The sequence below is a fragment of the Crocodylus porosus genome, unplaced genomic scaffold, assembly GCF_001723895.1.
Source record: "Crocodylus porosus isolate Cpor-Errol unplaced genomic scaffold, CroPor_comp1, whole genome shotgun sequence".
NCBI classification, from domain to species: Eukaryota; Metazoa; Chordata; order Crocodylia; family Crocodylidae; genus Crocodylus; species Crocodylus porosus.
Genome location: NW_017728932.1, coordinates 4,875,845 through 4,894,403, shown reverse-complemented (window position 1 = coordinate 4,894,403; position 18,559 = coordinate 4,875,845). Strand labels below are relative to the sequence as shown.

The following is an 18,559-nucleotide window of genomic DNA, read 5'->3' as shown; positions in this document are numbered from 1 at the left end:
ACCTATGCAAAGTGGATACAAAATGCTGCCTAATCTTCATTTTGCATGGGCAAAAGCAGTTTCCATCCACTTTGCATACTTGGCACTCATTAGCTGCTCTGCAAAGTGATGGAGACCCAGGCCCTTGGTGCCTCAAGTGCTCCCACAAGTGATATAAAAGAATGAGACAACCATGTTCCAGCCCGACTCCTAAGTGCAGGATTGTTTTGCAATATGCCAGATAATCAGCTTGGCTTTCTACTTGCTTTTGTAATTATCTTCCCCATGCCCAGCTTAATTTTTCCTTATTCTCTCATTTCACTGAAATTGCCTCATCAGTTAGGCTTTTCCTGGCCACTCGGCATCCCTGGGGAGGTTCCAGGAAGAATAACTGCATCCAGCATGTGTCCTCCACACAATACTCCCTCCCTCTCCGACACACGGGTCCTAATGAAAAGGTAAGAAATAGCCTTTTCCAGTCCTCTCCACTGTTCAGATGCTTGGTATCTGTGCATGCACTGTACAGATGTGAAGAAAACCCTTGCAATACACACACACGTGCAAAATCAGAAGTAAACTCTTGCAGCTCAAAGAAAAATCACTGGCTTCTGCATCTCGTTCTCCTTTCCTTCAGCTGAATACTTGCTGGCCACCTAGTGGAGAACATAGTCCAGTATTCATCAGAGGGATTCATTGAAATTAACTTCTTTTTTAGGCTTACAGTTAAGTTGTTCCAGGCAGACATTTTCTCAGATATCTTCTTGTCTCTGCAAACCCATGCATCTCTAAGCCGCTGCCTTGCTAGAAAGCTTTGGTTACCAAAAGCTTGACAGGAGTACATCAAACACCAACTCCTAGACCAAAGGGTGCTAAGTGGCAGAGGGTTGGGAAGAACACCGCTTTGGAGTGTGAGAGATGCTGGCAAATGTGAGATTTTTTACACATTTGAACTCTTGCATCTGCTTTGTGGAACGTGCTCTTTCATCGTGGTGTTTTATTCAAAGCTGTGCTTACAGAATTGCAGTAGGGCCTTTCTGTGATGTTACTGAGAGGGAAACCGTGCATTTACAAACAGGTTTGGAATAAATTCTGGGCTGGCCCAGCAGGAAAGAAGCAACACAACGTCTGGCTGTTACAAGAGTTGATGAGAGTTTGAGATAAAGCTCAGCTCTTCATTTCCCAAGCCTGTAGAAGTAGTGTTTTCAGGGAATGAAGGTCCTTTAAAGCATTCCTCACAAGCAACCCTCTCTTAATCTGGTATTGAGCCCTAGTGGTCAACCCCATGGGAATGGCAGGAGGGGAGGAATTTCAGAAGACCCATACTCCCTGCTCTTCCTTCTCAACGCCATCCTTGTTAGGTAGACAGACTCTACCAAGACACCACTCAAGACTACAATTTAGCCTGAAGACAGCCCGTTTCTATTTAAAATGTCAAAAGTCTGATAATAAAAAGTAGTGTTAAAATGAAGGTACACCGAGTACTGTGCATATGTATGAATAGAAGGTTTCATACACAACACAGATCTACCTGACTATATAGTCATGCTGCTGTTGATAATTTATCTGATGTCTGTCTAATGTCCATGGCAGTGGCAATACTCGTATGTTTAAAGTTCAGCACTTAAAGCTTTAAGGCCTTGATTCAGCAAAGAACTGGAGTGCATGCTTAACTTGGGGAAAAATACAGCTCATTAGTTAATACATTTAAGTTACAGCCTAAGTTATTTCAGTTTCATCTTCAGAGCACTTGGGGGTTTTTTTCCCCCCACCTTCTACAAGTGACAGTCAGTTTGCAGAGCCTCATTACCTGATCCATCACTGGACATCCAAAATCATGGGTCAGGTCCCCCAAAGTCAAAAACTTGGGTTGAAATTGATGAAATAATAGTAAAAAAAAACCCCCAATGTTTTGGTGTTTCTCCTTTTTATCTGGGATCTAAGATTTCAGAGTGCAGTTGGGTCATATTTTCATGCTTCCTTCCCACCATCAGGGGGCTGGCAAACAGCTTTTTTATTCCTAAAATGAATTCTGAGATTCTCGTGAAACTTTCTTTATCCCAGAGTTGGGGTTTTAAGAAAAACAGCAACACTCACAGGACCTGTGTGTAACAGTGCATGACTACAGGAGCAGCTCTATTGGCCACGCTATGCCTGCCTTTTCACGGCTTTGTGCATTGTGGCGTGTTAGTGACTGGTACGCAGCCTGGGCATCCCAGTCAAGAGGGTTCCTCAAAATAGTGGCTTTAACCTATTGGGTCACTATTGCTGTGTGCTCAAATGCCTCCATGAACACTTCCGAGTCATTGTCTCAAGCTCGGGGATGAAACCACACAGCTCTTTCAAGGCTTCCTCTGGTTCCTGGCTGCAGAACTGTTCTGCCAGCTGGTGCTGCTGCTCTGTTACAGTCCATTGGGTCTCTGCTTGCTGCAGCTTCCGCCTTTCTGCCACCTCCTTCCTGTGCCGCTGTCCCTGGACTATTTGCAGCAACAGGTTCTGAAGCCTCTGAGCTTCCTCTCCTTCCTCACTGATGTGCCACCCTTAGCTACACCCAGATTCTTAAAGCTGGAGGGTGATCATTCCTATACCCTGGGTGCTCCACCAAATCCCGGAGAATGGTTCCTGCAAACACCTTGATGCCCTCTAGATGTGTTCCCCATCAAGATCCTTCGACGTTTAGAGGTCTTCCCCCAAAGTCACAGCCATTCAGAGCTTCTAATGCCCTTTTTCTGCACTTTTCACCATTGAATCCAACAGTTCCGCAGATACTAGGGTTTCCCTTGGCCACTTTAGTCTTCCTGGCCCTATCTTATTTCTTGCTGTAGGTCTCTTCAGATACCCACAGTCCTTGCAGCATGGCCTCCTTCTCATCACCTGACTTAGGACCCCCTCAGCAGGCTACAAGCATCTTCCCTTGGCCTCCTCAGCAAGCCATTATTTAATTAACTTCCAGCTGCTCGTTACCTGGGGTTCTGCAGCTTTTTAACTCTACTGCCTGGCCCTACTCTCAGTGACAAGGCTTGGCCTGTTACCCCATGACAGAATCATGAGAGCTGGCAATGCTCTCTCTTTGAGGTTTTCACTCCTGAAAATAAGTTGTTGTTCTCTGACAACATGTACTGTGCTGCTTTAAGGTACATCTTCACAAAAGCTTGGCCTTTGAACTGGGGAAATTGGGAAATAATAGCTCTGTATGTGCAGACACAGAATCCAAATAAAAGGGGTTATTTCTGAAAGAAGCTTGAGGCCAAGTAACAGTTTGCATTCGGCAACTGGGATGATGATGCTTGAAAGGGACTTAGCAAAAGAGGGCTGCAAAGATCTCTCAATTCAGGAAGGAAATTGCAAAGAAGCTCCCTTTCTCTCTACCATTCCAGTATGCACGTGTGTGTCAGCCCATGCTGTAGCTGGCTTATAAGTCTCTATGGGGGGGGGGTCACTTTAACACGGGCAGCCCCCTAATGATCTCCCTCTGTGACTTTCCTGTCATTTATGCTCAGTTTCCTGTGGATATATAGATGGTAGCAGACAAAAAAAGAAACATCAAAATCAAGTGTTTTGGGGGGTGTTTTGGGAGGGGGGCGTTAATCGTGGCAGCATTTTTGTTTCTCTGAGTTTTAAAATGCCGATATTCTTGCCTTTCTATTAATCCTCCAAGAAATAAGATAGGAACTTTGATTTCTGTCTTGCACCTGCTTTTGGTGGTGGTGTGAGGCTCCTAAGTTTATACCAGGTGACACAAACTATACGCTAGCAGAAGTGGGAGAAACTCAAACTGAGCACGCATAACAGAGAAGCCAGAGAGGAAGTACAGAAGAACATAGTGCCTATGCTAAACCTGCCTTTCGTATCATATGCTTTGTTTTACAACACAGAGACACCAATGGAAAGAATCACTGTATGTCTTGAGTCTGTTTGCTGCTTTGCCAGATCCCTTTCATTACATCTAGATTACTGTTAGATGTAATGGGGCAAAACAAATGCAGCCTAGTATTTTATATTTACTGATACTGTATTACTGTTGGCTCCAGAACAATACTGAGTTCTCTAATATACTGACCCTGTATCAGAAAGCCTGTCTGGTACAGTGTTGTACAAATCCATACAAAGGTGCAAATCTACCACACCTTCTACAGTGTTGTACTGTCATTTTATTTATTTTTTGTTATTAAACAGAAATAAAATAACTTCTTCAATTCTGACTGCTCAGAGTCAGGATCCCTAATGTATAGGGAGACCAGTAAATGTGGCCTGAATGTTAAAGCTGCTGTGCGTCTGCAGTTGCTTGTTATTTCACTGGGATTTCGGAGCGTGCAGAATTTCTGAAACCCCTGCCACTTCCATTAGGTGTCACAATGTGAACTTAGGTCTGCTGTGTTAGGTACCCAGGACTGAATATTTTACGCTGTTCTTTTTTGGTTTTGCATTCAAAGAATATAGGAAATAGTCTGTGTGTAGCTTCCTGTAACTGCTGACTTGGCTACCTGGAAGCCAGCAACACAAATAGAACAATTCCCCATGGATTTTAGTTTGGCCAAATGGAGAAATCATCTGCACCATGGGTAACTCAGGGGACGGATAGAGCCTTTCTTCTCCTGGTGGTCTGGGGAAAGCTAGTCACTACCAGATCAGGAGGCACTACTACCAAAAGAAAGTTTAGGATCGTATACAAACTGAGGCTGGGGCTGAGGCAGTTTGGGGAAGCTTTCCTGCTTACCACTATATGGATAAATATGCCATCCATCTGACAGGTTATTAATCTAGCCCCTTACACCTGCACCAAAAGCACCCCAAAATACAGGGGAGAAAGTTTGGAATACCACAGAATACAGTACCTACAAGGAACTGAATCAACTATTGCACAATACTGTCTGGGAAAGTGGAGCAGGCTGGCTAATGCTAAAATTAGCAAAATGCTGGTACCTAGAAGGCCAGGTAAGATGGTAGAATTGCTTTACATTGATTTAGTAATTGTCAGCCATTTTGCTATCCAGGGCCAGATTTTGGTTCCACGCTCACAGGGAGTAGTAGATACCACACACCCTCATTCAAAGACACCTCCTTGCCAAGTTAGGCAATCAGTATACTTAAGGTTATCAGAGCTGGTCCTGAATCACAATAGGATGAGCACATGATGGTTCTGTCTCCCAGCTTCTTGTATGACTGTGGGCTAATGGCCTGTTCCTGATCTCAGTTATGCCGGTGTAAATCAGGAATGAGCCAACTCACTGGCATGAGGCTGTTCCACAATTACACAGGTTTAAATGTCATTCGAATCCAGCTGCACATAGGTAACATTTTCTAGATGTGGCTATAACCCTGTAGGAGCAGGCATTTAACATCTAGGCACACAAGGCCAGATTCCAGGCTTATGTAGGTAAGTAGAGCTCTGATGAAGCCACCTAATGAAAAAAACCTAACTCCACTACAGATAAAAACAATGCAAGTTCTTATTTACTCTAGGAAATTATTATATCCATGAAATCAATGAAGCTGTGCTGATTTAACACCTGCTGAGGATGTGGCCCAAACTATGCAAAAATGCTCGCATAATTATTATGAATTGCACTGTAAGACTTCTCCATAAATTAATCAATTAGATGGCATTAATGAGCTAAGCATAGATTTGTCAGGTCAGTTTATCTGGAGAAGGATCAGCACTGATGCCTAGAAACTATGGTAACTGGAGGTTACAAATGCATACAGTAATAATAGTAATTTAAAATGCATCTTCTGTTGGTACCACAGTGGAAACAGTGCGGGGGGTGGGGGGGGAACCACCTGAAACTGGGGTGTTTTTTTGTAGTTTCAGTCCCATATTAAAAACACAAGTACATTTCTTGTCTGCTACCATCTACGATGCACCAGCTGAGCTACATACCATTCAAAGCAGCGTACGCTTTTTCCAATGATGTTATCCGTCTAGGGGCTACAGCACACGTTGAAAGAAGAAAAAGAGAGAGAGAGCAATGAGTGCTACAGTTTGGTTTCTCCTGAGCTCCTTTTCACATTATTAAAAAACAGAACACGCGCATGTTACACAACAAGTGGCACTTTCTCTGGTTTCTGATCTCATTGGTAGAGAGATCTCCTCTGTAGATAAATGCTGCTACCAGAACTGTACAGCTGAGACAAGGCTGAAATCAAGTAGGACCCAGCTCAGCACAGTTTTTAAGCACATGCTTAGTTTTAAGTACGTGAGGAGTCCCATTGACTTCAACCGAACTACTTACGTGCTTAAAGTCAAGCGATTTAAGGACATGTCTCTCTCAGCCTGTTTCAATTCTTATGCTACACTGATGCGCGTGCTATACAGAGCAGCCCTCTCCCTAAGCCATGTGTGTAAAACACACTGATACCATATTTAACATGTACTGCCTAAGCTGGATGTGTGCCGAGAATGAAATTCCCGCCCTGTGCGGTGGGTCAGCAAGAAGGTGGACGCTGCTTCATCCCCATTTATGTCCTGTTACTGGTCAACTTCATTGGGATATAAGAAGTGAATTTCATCGGGGGAGCACAGCCTCTGTACTTTGATTCTTCCCTTCCCCAGCATAGTTGAGAAGGGGAGGACTCATTCCAGGGTCGCCTGCAGCAGGCTCTCTGGGAGAGACAGCTAACCCCAAAATAACCAGCACGGGGAACATGCGAATACACCACATCATCACCTTCACAATATCCTGTAAAATGCATGCACACAGGGAACATAGAGCTCCCCATCTGGAGAGCAGCTGAACAGAACATCCAAAGCAATCCTTCAATGTAAGCATTGCTGAAAAGGAGAGCAAAAGTCAGTGTGGGGGCGGAAAAAAGTATACAGGCAATGGCTGAAAAGAGGTGGAGGAGATTCTGAGTACTGCCTCTCTCAGCCAGTGCTGCAAAGCATTTAGTGGTGAGAGATTACAGTTGGGCATGAGTTCTGCTTTCTGCCAGACTCAGCTATCATGCTGCAGTGGGGAGAAGAGAACAGGCTGAAGGGGCAAGAGTTGTACTTCGGAAAAGAAGAGGGCCTCTGCAGTGCATTTATTAGGCTGCAGGGTGAGAGAGTGAGCTGAAGCTGACAGCACTGACAAAGCTGGGGCGACCGCAGAAAGGAAAATGCTAAGGTTAGAGGAGATGAAAAGTAAACAGGATAATTGTGTTAGTTCTGTAGCAATGGGGAGGAAAACAGAGAAAAAGAGACCCCTAAGGAGATGCTGGCTCTAGTCACTGACTCTGAAATGACAAGTGATATCAAAAAGAAATGAATTTCCTGGGGAAAAGCAGCGGCAGCAGAGCTAGGACCAGAATTTGCATTATGGTCAAAACAAAAATGAAACAGATCATTATAATAAAGCTGACACTTCCATTGGGAGAGGAATTCAAGGTAGTGTGGCAAACAAGCTAATGAGGGGGAAAGTCTGAGGCAAGGTATAGTAATGACAGAGGCTGGAAGTTAGAGCAACTGGAGATGGGATAGAAAGGTACTCAGCGTGAATACTATTATAGAGAAATAGCAGGGTTTGGGCCACTGTTGAACAGGGAGCTTCTGAAGCGTGCGTGTGTGTTGTTTCTCAAAATCTGCGTTAAAGCACACACTTCAAACAAAAGCTTAAGAGAATCAGCAACTGAAGCAGATGAAATAAAACAGGTTCATGCTCTGGATGCTGAATGCCTACGTCTTGCTGACCTCGCATCTGACCATTTTGATATGGACCCTTACTGAGTTCTGAGGAGTCAAGCGACACGGAGCAGCAGGGTTTTGAGAGTCGCAAACGTTTCTGCACAGAAGGATGCGCTTGGACTCTGAGCAGGGGACCGACTCCACCATCCGTCTGCTGTGTCTGAACGGATCGGACACACTTGTCCGTCGGTGCGTGGAGGCTCCAGTTTGCATCTGTTACTCCCGCGCTGTTAGTTACCTTCGTGGAGCAAGACAGAGTCCCTGCCAAAGATGCCTGAGGCAGCAGAAAAGGCTTCCTGTTTTCTGGCTTGCAGGGTGGGAGATGAAAAGCAATAAACTCCACCGTTGCAGAATTACAGATGAGGGGGCCGGAAAGGCTCTCCGGGGGCCTGTCATCCATCTCCCTGCACTAGTGCTGATACGTCAACAACGACCAGATCCTCAGCGAGAGTAAACTGTTGTCACTCAGTTGAAGGCAATGGAGTTATGATGATTTCCTCCAGCTGAGGATACGGCTTATAATTTCCTCAGTGCACCAGGCTCCCATCCATTTAACAGAGCCTGCTACTCAGCACTTCTCCTGTGGCCTCCTCCCATGGCAAGCTATTAAACTGCCTATCTAAGGGCCTAGTTCTGCCACCCGTTACTCTCAGTGTTGTTCCAGTGAAAGGCTCCCTGAGATCCTGCTGAAATCAATGGGCTTGCCTGTAGTAAGCACTATTCAAGTGAAAGGAAGTACAGCAGGGCCCCAAGATCATTTTATCTGCTACCAATGCATAATTTAGGGTCAGGCTTTGATATTCTTTACTCACTTGAAACAGTATCCTTACTCCTCGAGCGTCCCCATTGATTTCAGTGGGGTACCCAAGGTTTCAAGGTGCTAGGCAGTGTGAATAATGGGTTCACATTCTGGCCTATAATTTTCCCCTCCGTTTCAATTCCAGGCCATTACTTCTTGTTTTACTCCATTAACCAATTTAAATGATTACTCCTCTTACATTGCTGCTGTCCCTTCCATGGATTTATAGATAGCAGCATTACACCAGCAGAATAACTCCTTTGAGCCAAACAGGGTCCCATCTAGGAAGGTTGCTTTCAACTTTTCCCTTGCGACACTTACCAAAGGTGCTTCTTGTACCCTGCATGGGTTCTTGCCCTTGTTGGGAATGAGCCAGGATCTGATGTCAGGGTTTGCCCATATACAGACACTCAGGAAAATCCATTCAAACTAGCTCTACGTGCAAATCCAAAGTTAAACCGAGTTAACCCCTGGTGCGGACACACACAATCAGAATGAAAAGTCTACACGGGGAAGTGACTGCGCAATACGCCAGTGTCTGCATTTACAGAACATTGACTCCTTTTGGGTACTGTGTGAGGAAGCTTACCCCACTTTGAAGAGGGGTCCTTAGTGCATCCATAGGAGAGCCAGTCTGTAGTAGTTGGTGCACCGTAAATTCATAGTTCAGTTCAGCTTCATTCCCAGTCAAACTAAAGTCACTAACATTTGGAATGGGACTGTCCACACAGAGTCTTAATGGTTTAACGAATCTGAGTGTCCACTTGTAGCAAAGCCCCGAGTGGCCTCTGTATACAGCTGGAAAACTCAACTGGAGTTACCCTAATTTACATGGGTGTGAATGAGAACATAATGCAGGTCATCAATCTCAGACTCCCTCCCTCTGGGTGAGCCTGTTTTTAGTAAATTACTCTCCATGAATCAGAATTAAATTCTCTAATCTCTTGATATCACCTGTGTCTGGGCCCTTCTTTGGCTGTTTTTTGTGTGTGGCTTAGCCCAAGTCATATAAACAAGGACAAAACTAAACCCCTGTCCTTGCTTCTGTGACTCCTATTTATCCCTTCCAGAATCACCCTGCTATGAGCTCCCATCTGTTTGCTACACATCACGCCTTTCCAGAGCCCTCTCAGTGTTACTTACTGTCACTGCTGTTCACTAATGGTATCATTTTGAGGCCCCAAAGAAGATTGTTAAGCCCCTGTCTTTGCTGTACTAGGTGCTGTGCATACGGGCAACCAGAGACAATCTGGCCTGCAAGATCTCACAAGATGGGTGAAAGGAATGATTGTTTTCCCAATTTTACATCTGGGAACCAACCAGACAACAAGAGTGATTCACTAAAGGTGAGATTATCTAGCAATGCCACCCAAGCATCTCTAGCTTGAATCATGCTATTTTCTTGTCCTGCTTCATCCCACCTTCCCCTGCTGTTTATGCTGGTCTTGTACAGCCAAGCCGTTTCCTCACTTAGACCAATTTTCTGACCAGCTCATGCCTATGTTTAACTTCCCCACTTCATCTGCACACAAGTTTCCCAGAAAATTAGATCTTCTTATGCCAAGGCTGCATTTGTCCTATGTGTGTGGAGAGGCAACAGCAAGGACCTTAGAAGAAAGTTGACAGAAACTGAGCAGAGCAGTGCGGGGTGCAAGATGGGGGGTAGAACACAGCTTTCAAATTCTGCCGGAAAAGCAAGCGTCAGAGAAGAAGGAACGAGGTGCTGGCTGAGCTTTTTATGACACAGTTTGTCAGACACAGTATCTGGCTAAAGGCCCAGACTTAATTTCTACGAGTGAAGGCAACCAGTCACCTGGGTCAGGCAGTCTGCATAGCAGCTGGCATGGAGAAGGTACAACAGTTCATTCCCCCCTTACCGGTGATTGGACACCCTAACTCAGCAGTACTGATGCTTAGTAAAGGGCATGTTGAGACAGCAGTCCCTCATTATCAGGGAAGAAGAGTAGCCCCACATCTCTCTTGTAAAACCAGAGTGCAGTATAGATGCTAGTGGAAACGACAGGCTTAACTGTTGTAGATACTGAATCCCTGTTCACCAATTCACGGAAGCCACCAAAGCATAAAGTTATGACTGAGACACTTAATCATGAGCAGCCAGCATTCAGTCTTGGAGACAAAATCATCCTTCTATGGCTAATGCTTCCAGGCTATTCAAAAGGATAGTCCAGAATGTTAATCATTCCTTCTTCCACCAGCCCTTGGTTTCTTAACAGTTACAAATCTGATTTAGTCTGGCTGTGAATTTCTTCCTGTTGAGGTTCTGACTTTGCAGTAACCCAAGGAAGATCCAGGCATCTCTAGGCCCACAGAAATCATTCAACACAAGCAATATACTCACAAGACACGTTTTTTAAGAAGCCAGGCTCAGATTTTTGCTCCCTGGGTACAAACGTACAGACATAAGTAAAGGCCTATAACAGGCTGACAGTGATAACCCAGAATAACCTGTTCTGCTGACTCAGGGACATAGGGGTGCAGTGCTCTGAAGGAGAGAGCATATAGGGCAGGGGTGGGCAAAATATGGCTCACCAGCCCATTCTATCCGGCCTGTGGGCCTTTAAAAATGTTAGAAAATTAATTGATATTGGCCCGTGGCTGCCTGTCAAAGATGACAGGCAACCAGCGGCAGCAGGACCCTGCAAGAGCCTGTGGCTGAGCAACAAGGCTAGCTTGGTTCCCCCAGCCCTTCCCGCCCTCAGCCCCAACCAGAAGCCTCTGCGGCTTCTGGCCTCGTACTCCTGGAGCTGTTCCCGCTCCCTCCGTCCGAGCGGAAAGTAAGGTAAGACTGGATGGAGGGAGTGGCTGGAAGTGTCAGTTGTGGGGAGCGGTGGGGGCTGCAGGGAGCAGTGCGGCAGCAGTGGGGCCCGTGGGGAGCAGCGCAGGAAGTGGCAGCTGCAGGGAGCAGTGGAGCCCATGTGGGGCGCAGTAGGTGGCAGAGTCTGGGCGGGTGGTGGGATCTGGTAGGCAATGGACCCCCCTGGGCACTGGGGCCATGGCGGGCCCCAGCAGGCGGCACAGTGGACCCCGACAGGTGACAGAGCCACTGGCTCCAGCAGGACCCAGTGGGTGGCAGAGCTGTGGCGGGACCCAGCAGGCAGCAGAGCAAGGATGGGTGGCGGGACCCAGTAGGTGGTGGTGCCCCAGTGGGCCCCAACAAGCAGCAGAGCTGCAGCCAAGCCCCAGCAGGTGGTGGGGAGGTGGCAGGCCCCGGGAGGCAACAGAGCAATGGCAGGTGGCATAGCTGCAGCAGGCCACAGCAGGCGGTGGGGCTGTGGTGGGCCCCAGCAGCTGGCAGAGCCGCAGCCAGGCCCCAGCGACTGATGGGGCCACGGCAGAACCCATCGGGCAGCAGAGCCACGGCCGGGCTGAGGCGGGACCTGGCAGGTAGCAGAGCCTCAGCAGGCAGTGGCATTGCGGCAGGCCCTGGTGGGCGGCATAGCCATGGGGGCCCCAGTGGGTGGTGGAGCCACGGTGAGTGGCGGGGTCATGGCAGGCGGTGGAGTTGCAGCAGGGCCGTGGCAGAGCACTGCAGAAAGCAGGGGGCTGCAGGCAAGGCTGCAGGAGGGTATGCAGGGAAAGGCGGTGGCGGGCAGGAACATGGAGCCCATGCAAGTGCCCTGGGCATAGCAAGGACCCAGGGTAGAGTTGCAGAAGCACAGAACCTGGGCATGGGGTCTGCCTGGCTGAACTGCGTGAGGCTCATATGCAGTCTGCTAGAGCTGCACGCTGTGGAGCTGGCAGCCCCGCCCTATCTCAGCACACACCCAGCCGCCATACCCACAACCCACCACGCGCGCGCGCACACACACTCCCCAACCATAGCCCACCACTTAAACCCCCTTACTGCCCACGCAAAACACACAGCAGGACTGTATTTTGAGCTATTATGATACAGCCACCTCTAGATACACTTTTTGTAAACACAGAAATCAGTACAAAAGTATTTTTAAATAAAATTAACTAAGTTACAGTAGATTGTGTGCATGTGTGTGTACATATCTATACATATCTGTATCTATATCTATATATAGATACACACACACACACACACACACACGTATCTATATATAGATACACACACACACACACACGTGTGCGTGTGCGTGTGTGTGTGTATCTAACTATATCTATCTATATATATATATCTCTCTCTCTCTCTCTATATCTCTTTCCCAGTTTCCAGATTGCAGCACCCTTCCTCCCAAAAGGAGTACTTCCAGGGCAAGAGGAAGGACTTCCCATGGCAAAGGTCAGGGGTTAGGGGGTGGAACTTCTGGTCCCAATATGGAGATCAGGGGCAGAACAACTGTCCAGGGGCGGGGCTACCCATGTGGCCCTCGACAGCTCCCCAAAACTTCGTAAGTGGCCCTCCGCCCGGAACGGCTGCCCACCCCAGCATCGGGTATGGGCTAAGCCATACGGAAGGATTCAGTTATTCACTCTATTCATTCAAAACCCCAGGAAGGGGTCGAGATTGGCTTCTACGCACAGGCACACTACAGAGCAGGCAACTAGGTTTCCATACATCTGCATTTGTGCTCAGTCACATGCAAGCGTGAAGGAAGATCCGTTCAAGATCAGCCCTTAAACGCTCTGTGGACAGATCCCTTCTCTGCACCGGTTACTTACAAGGGTTCCAAGCTCCTCTAGGACTCTGAGTTCATCTTTGACTTGTACAGCACGGGCACCTGACTGACCATATCAACAACTGTCTTCCTACGGTGGACTTTAGGACTGGGGCACTCTAAGCCTGCCGATTCGACAGCCGCGTCCGTCATGGAAAGGAGAGGGCTTGCATTCATTCCACAACTGTCAGTGAAATGAACTGGAAGGCACTGACTGAACAGACAAACATAATATATCAAAGCTGAACGTATAGTGGCATGTTGCATTTAGGGTCTCACAACGTCTATGTCATTCAGAGAACAAAGCAGGGATTCCTCAAGCATCCAGCTTTTTAGGAGCATTAGTGCCACGGAAAGACTGGAAGAGAGACTGGTGGCAGCATTTCATCTGGCGGGCAGGAAACTGGGCAAAGACATTTGCAATGTGTCAGGCAAAAATTCCAAGGCTTTTTTCATTTTTTAAAATAAGGGCAGATAAAAACGGAACAAGAAAAATGATTACATTGTCAATCCTGCACATACCTATGTGCTGAACTATATGCCCAGGAGTCATTCACTGAAGTCAATGCAGAGCTCTCAAACATGTGGATAAATAATTGCATGATCGGGACCTAAACAGAAGAATGTATGTCTGAAAGAGATCAGTGATTACTCTGAAAACTGGAGTTTCTCTGTTCTCTGAAGAACATGACAGAATATGAGATTCTGGCAGGGGAAAAGGGACATGATCACTGAAACAAGACTACACAGGGGAAAAAAAAAACCAGCTGACGGGATGAGTGGGTAAACATGAAATTACCTTCTGATACTTGTGAGGACACTGCACATGCAAGAGAAGAGAAGAAACAACAAAGGCAAAAAAAAAAAAAAGATGAGCTGAAGCGCCTGAGATGAAGACTTGGTGTTTAAAAAAAGGCTTTGAAGTTGCATAACACTTTACATCATCTGTTTTATTTTCCACCTTCAGATTAACAACAGTAATAACTTCAACATTAAAAAATATTCACGTTGGGGAGGAGGAGCTAGGGAAATGAACGTAACAAGTTGTTAGAATCTAGCTGCTGTTGCTCAGGTCAGGTACCAGGTCTGGAAGGGTGAGCTGGGGCCTGAACGTCGGAAAGAAAAGGGGGAAAAAACACTGCTAAAACATGGTCAGGGTGAGAGCAAGTGCTTCTTCCTTTTTGTTAAGAGTTTCAAATCTGAGGCCCATCTCATCAAAGTGAAGTGGAGAATGCTGCTCTTGTGATTAAAAAAAAAAAAGGATGCCTGGATGTGTGGGTTTTTTAATTAAAGAACACTGCCTGCCCTACTTTATTAATTGGTATATGGGAAATAATCTATCAGTATGGTAGGGAGTTTGGGGAATAGGACAGATGGAGCTGGTGTGCATTTTCAATCAAAGCACACAAAAATTAACATACAGAAAGATTTCTCCCCCCCCCCTTTTTTTTTTTGCTAGATTACTTATGCTTGATTTTTTTTTCAAAGCCTTGAATTAAGCCTGTTCTGTATCTCTGTGCCTCAGGAAAGAAGAAAAGAAAGAAAATTTATAGTGTTTATAATGCTGGAACTTCAACCCCCCCCCCTTTCCCTTATATTTTAATATTGCAAGATCGTTCTCTCCTACACAGAAATCCAAGGGCCCTTTTGCCAAGGAGATAACACCAGTGGGCTGAAAGGCATCAGGAAAATACAATTAAAAACCTGAAAGTAAAGTTTAGTGTTATAGGCTTATTCTGAGATGCTGCCAAAAGGCTTTATCCAGCTAGATGGGACTTGTCCCCAAGGCAACCACTAAGGTACCACCGCTTGCTCTGGATTCTCTTAAGCCCTATTTGATGGCTCACTTGAAATTTAAGTAGGACAGCAGAGGTTGTGCAGAGCCTGGCAGTGGAATCGCAGCACGCTGGCATCAAAGGCAAAACTCCAATCGACTCCAATAAGGACAAGGCCAGGATATCAGCCCAGCCCAGATCTTCAGCTGGTATAAACTGCCACACATTACTGATTTCTATCCAGCAATGTTGGTTTACACCAGTGGAAGTTTTGGGCCTCTGTGTTGCGACTCCTCCCCAAACCTGCAGGATTCTCTTGACCTGCTTCCACGTACCAGTAGCTGGTTTGATGGTACAACTGGGCCTGTTGTGGGAAAGGGGATCCACTGGCACCCACTCAGCCAAATAGGAGCTGGGCTATCCAGAGATAATGGGAGAAAAAAAACCCAGGGTAATGGTGGACCAATTCAAGATATCTTAAATACTGACCAGGAGCATGGAGCACCCTGGGCCACCACTTCTGCAAGAGGCAAGAAGCAAAAAAAGGAAGGAGACAGGGAGACCCAGTGAGCCTCACGTCATCTCAGTGTCTGAAGAAGACCTTGCTTGTTCTGAAGTAGGATATCCCCACAATGCACAGTGTTGGTGCAGCTTGGCTCCTGGAAGTCAGCTATAAACCACCCATTCACTTCCATGACACCAGGCTTAGGCCAGTCTATATATGGTACTTATTTGGGATCCAGAGACACGTTATCAAAGTGCCTTCCACTGTACCAGGGACACAGCCAGGGTTTTCAGCATCCACTTGTGTGCTGTTAAGTGGCATCTCGTTGGAGCGTGTGTCTGGGAATCTCTCTGCCTAAGATAACGTTACTTACACAATCCCATTGCTCGAGCATTTGATTGCCTCTTTTTCTTTAAATACCTTTAAGTCCTCACAACATCCTTCTGGGTTAAGAAAAGTTGCTTTTTTCACTCTATTTTATAGACCAGAAACTAAGACTTAGAAAGTCTCAGTGACCAAACCAAGGCTTAACAGGGAGTGTGTGGTAAAGTAGAGAACTGAAAGTGGCTCTGCCCAGGCTGGTGTCCTTACTACTGACTAGTGCTGGACCCTTGTAAGGAAGTATATTGCTGAAGGCTGTCGATTATTTGTGCGTCTGTTTTATGATCGCACAGTCCAATACTGCTGCCCATTGGTTATGCATCAGCATCGCTGCTGAAATCAAAAGGAACCTGCACAATTGGTTACATGAAAATAGGACAAGACCTTCAAGGTAACGTTTTCATAACTGGTTAGGTGATTTGGGAGCCAAAGTCCCGCTCAGTAAGGACAGATGGTTGGAAAATTGTATAGAGGTAGGTAGCAAGCTATTGATTATTTTAAAATGCTTTTAACTGTCAGAAATGACCTAGATTGCCTAAGTCACTTAAGTTTTGTTGAACATGTTACCCTGTCTAATTCTGAAGCTAAATATCCATGCCCACTTCACAATCATCTTTTAGCTAGAATAATTTGAGGGGAAAACCTACTTGGTTTTCTCCCTTTAAATAAGAGACAACAATCACATAAAAATTACAGATAATCTTGGGGAACAGAATGAGTTGGTAAAAAATCACACTGATTCATTATATAAAAAAACTGACGTCTCCAGGGAATAAGAAAGTGAACTTGGTTCTCTGCTACACTGCTCCAGGTGCAGTTATTTATATCAGTTCAAATGTTGGATTAAACGCCCCAAAATTGGGACTGGGAGAAGGAGCAGGCACTGAGTGGAGAATCGGGCACAAACCAAACCCCAAATGAGTAACGTAACTGACCCAAATAAAGAAATAATTTCATGGAATGATTTCTCTCTCAAACTATTTATACCTGGGGTGTTCAACCCCCAGCCCGGGGGCCAAATCCGGTCGGCAGTGCTCCCTCTTGGTCCAGAAATTTGGTGGCAGGAGCATGGTAGCAGCAACTGTTGCTTCCCTGCTGCCAAATTTCTGAGCCCATTGGGAACCCCATGGGTCTGAACATGTAGGCCTGGCAGAGGCACCTCAGGGCCCAATTCAGATGTGCTGGGATGGGCAGAGGCAACATGGGACTAGTGGGGGCAAGTGGAGCCCAATCCAGATGCGTGGGAACAGGGACCCAGCATGGGGCCTGATCCTGCTGCCCAATCTGGCCCTATATCGTTCATTTAGCCTGTGGGGGTTCAAAAGGTAGAGCAGCACTGATTCATTCATTTAAAGTTTGCCATTCCTTTAGTTTGGATAAAAGGCAACTTAGTTTTCCTTTTGTTTAAAGACCCTTTTACTAGACTTTCTTTTACATTTTTGCAATGTGGCTTTGGGAAAAAAAAAAAACATTGCAAAGGCATGTTTAAATATAATCAAGAGAAACACTGGTCTTTATTGATTTGCTTTTTTAATGTCAAGGATGCATTTCTGTTGTTCTTAGTTTTATTAAAACCTGGGTTTTGTACAAAAGCTGAAGTAAAATGATGATGACAGCATCCCTTTTGTTATGCATTTTTATTGTCTATATGTTTTACATTTTACAAATGTGTCTATATACTTTAAATTTTATTATGGCAAATGAAATATGATCATAGCAAAAAAAAGCAATGAACATGTAAGCGTGCATCTATCATAACCACACGTGTAACAAAATGGATAACTGAATAGACTAGTAGAGCTGTCTGAATTTCGTTGTCATTTGTTTCTAGAGGAAAAACTGCCCTTTTGGTTTGCAAGAAATTTAAGTAATAAAAATTCCTTTTTTTCCTTAAAAAAAAAAAAAAAAATTAGCTTGTTGAAATAACCATTTTTTCTGCATTTTACACAAAATCATGAAACATTCTGTGGCCATTTTTCAACAAAACAAAAATGTTTTCTTCATGGAAAATAAAACAAAACAGGCTCCCCCAGTGGCTTTGCAGATTTACATTATTTCCAAATTGTTTGACAGGGTAAAATGTTAATAAACCTGCTAACAACCCTGCACGCCAGTGCAGCGCACCTAAATATAATGAGGCAGGTTAAACTATCCGTGAATGGAACAAGTGGTTTCATACCAGGCTAAATACAATTTTGTGTTACTTCATCATCATGTCTGTGTAACACTACTGAAAACACTGCTGGTGTAATAGTTTCAGCCAAGCTAAGCTGATGCGACTTCTCTATAAAACGTAGTAGTTTGTAAGTAAACCACTTTGGGTCAGATCCTGTTCCATCTACTACCTGGCATCTAAATCCCCAAGACTGAGCGAGTCTACTCAATCTCATTTGAGTACCTGAAAAACTATTAATGCGTCTACTTTTGTAACATGCCTTCACCTTGAAGGAGAAGGAGGAGGAGTCAATCAACCTGTTGCCCAACAGCCTAGTGCAGTGATCAGCAAAGTTTTCTAGCGGTGGGCTGGAATGACCCAGGTCGGGTTTGAGGCAGACCAGTGCTAGGAGTTGCCCGCTGCTGCTTCTCCCCACTGCTTGAATGTGGTGTGACACGGGGGAAGCCCCCAGCTCCACAGGCCAGATTCAATGGATCTTGCCCACAAGCCATAGGTTGCCCACTCCTGGTCCAGTGGTTAAGGCACTTGCCCAGGGCGTGGGAGACCCGTGTCCCAATTCAACCAGGAAATTTGATCCCCATTTTCTGCTTGCCAGAAAAGTACTGTATCCACTAGACTATGGGTTTGGGCAGGGCTGA

The 18,559-nt window shown here is 45.7% G+C and overlaps 1 protein-coding gene across 10 annotated transcripts in view; it reads right to left on the bottom strand.

Annotated features, from left to right (window-relative positions):
- The window catches only part of GTF2IRD1 (GTF2I repeat domain containing 1), a 186,171-nt gene that overhangs the window by 7,990 nt on the left and 159,622 nt on the right, over positions 1 to 18,559 (bottom strand). For 7 of the 10 annotated variants that reach the window (XM_019545478.1, XM_019545477.1, XM_019545469.1 and 4 more), the window contains 2 exons: positions 13,884 to 13,904; positions 5,858 to 5,905 (listed from right to left, as the gene is read on the bottom strand). The exons of 2 other annotated variants lie outside the window; for them this stretch is intronic. In XM_019545478.1, coding sequence (XP_019401023.1) covers positions 5,858 to 5,905; positions 13,884 to 13,904 — 69 coding nt within the window. The remainder of the gene's footprint in view (positions 1 to 5,857; positions 5,906 to 13,883; positions 13,905 to 18,559) is intronic. One more of the 10 variants, XM_019545471.1, reaches the window with a different exon arrangement.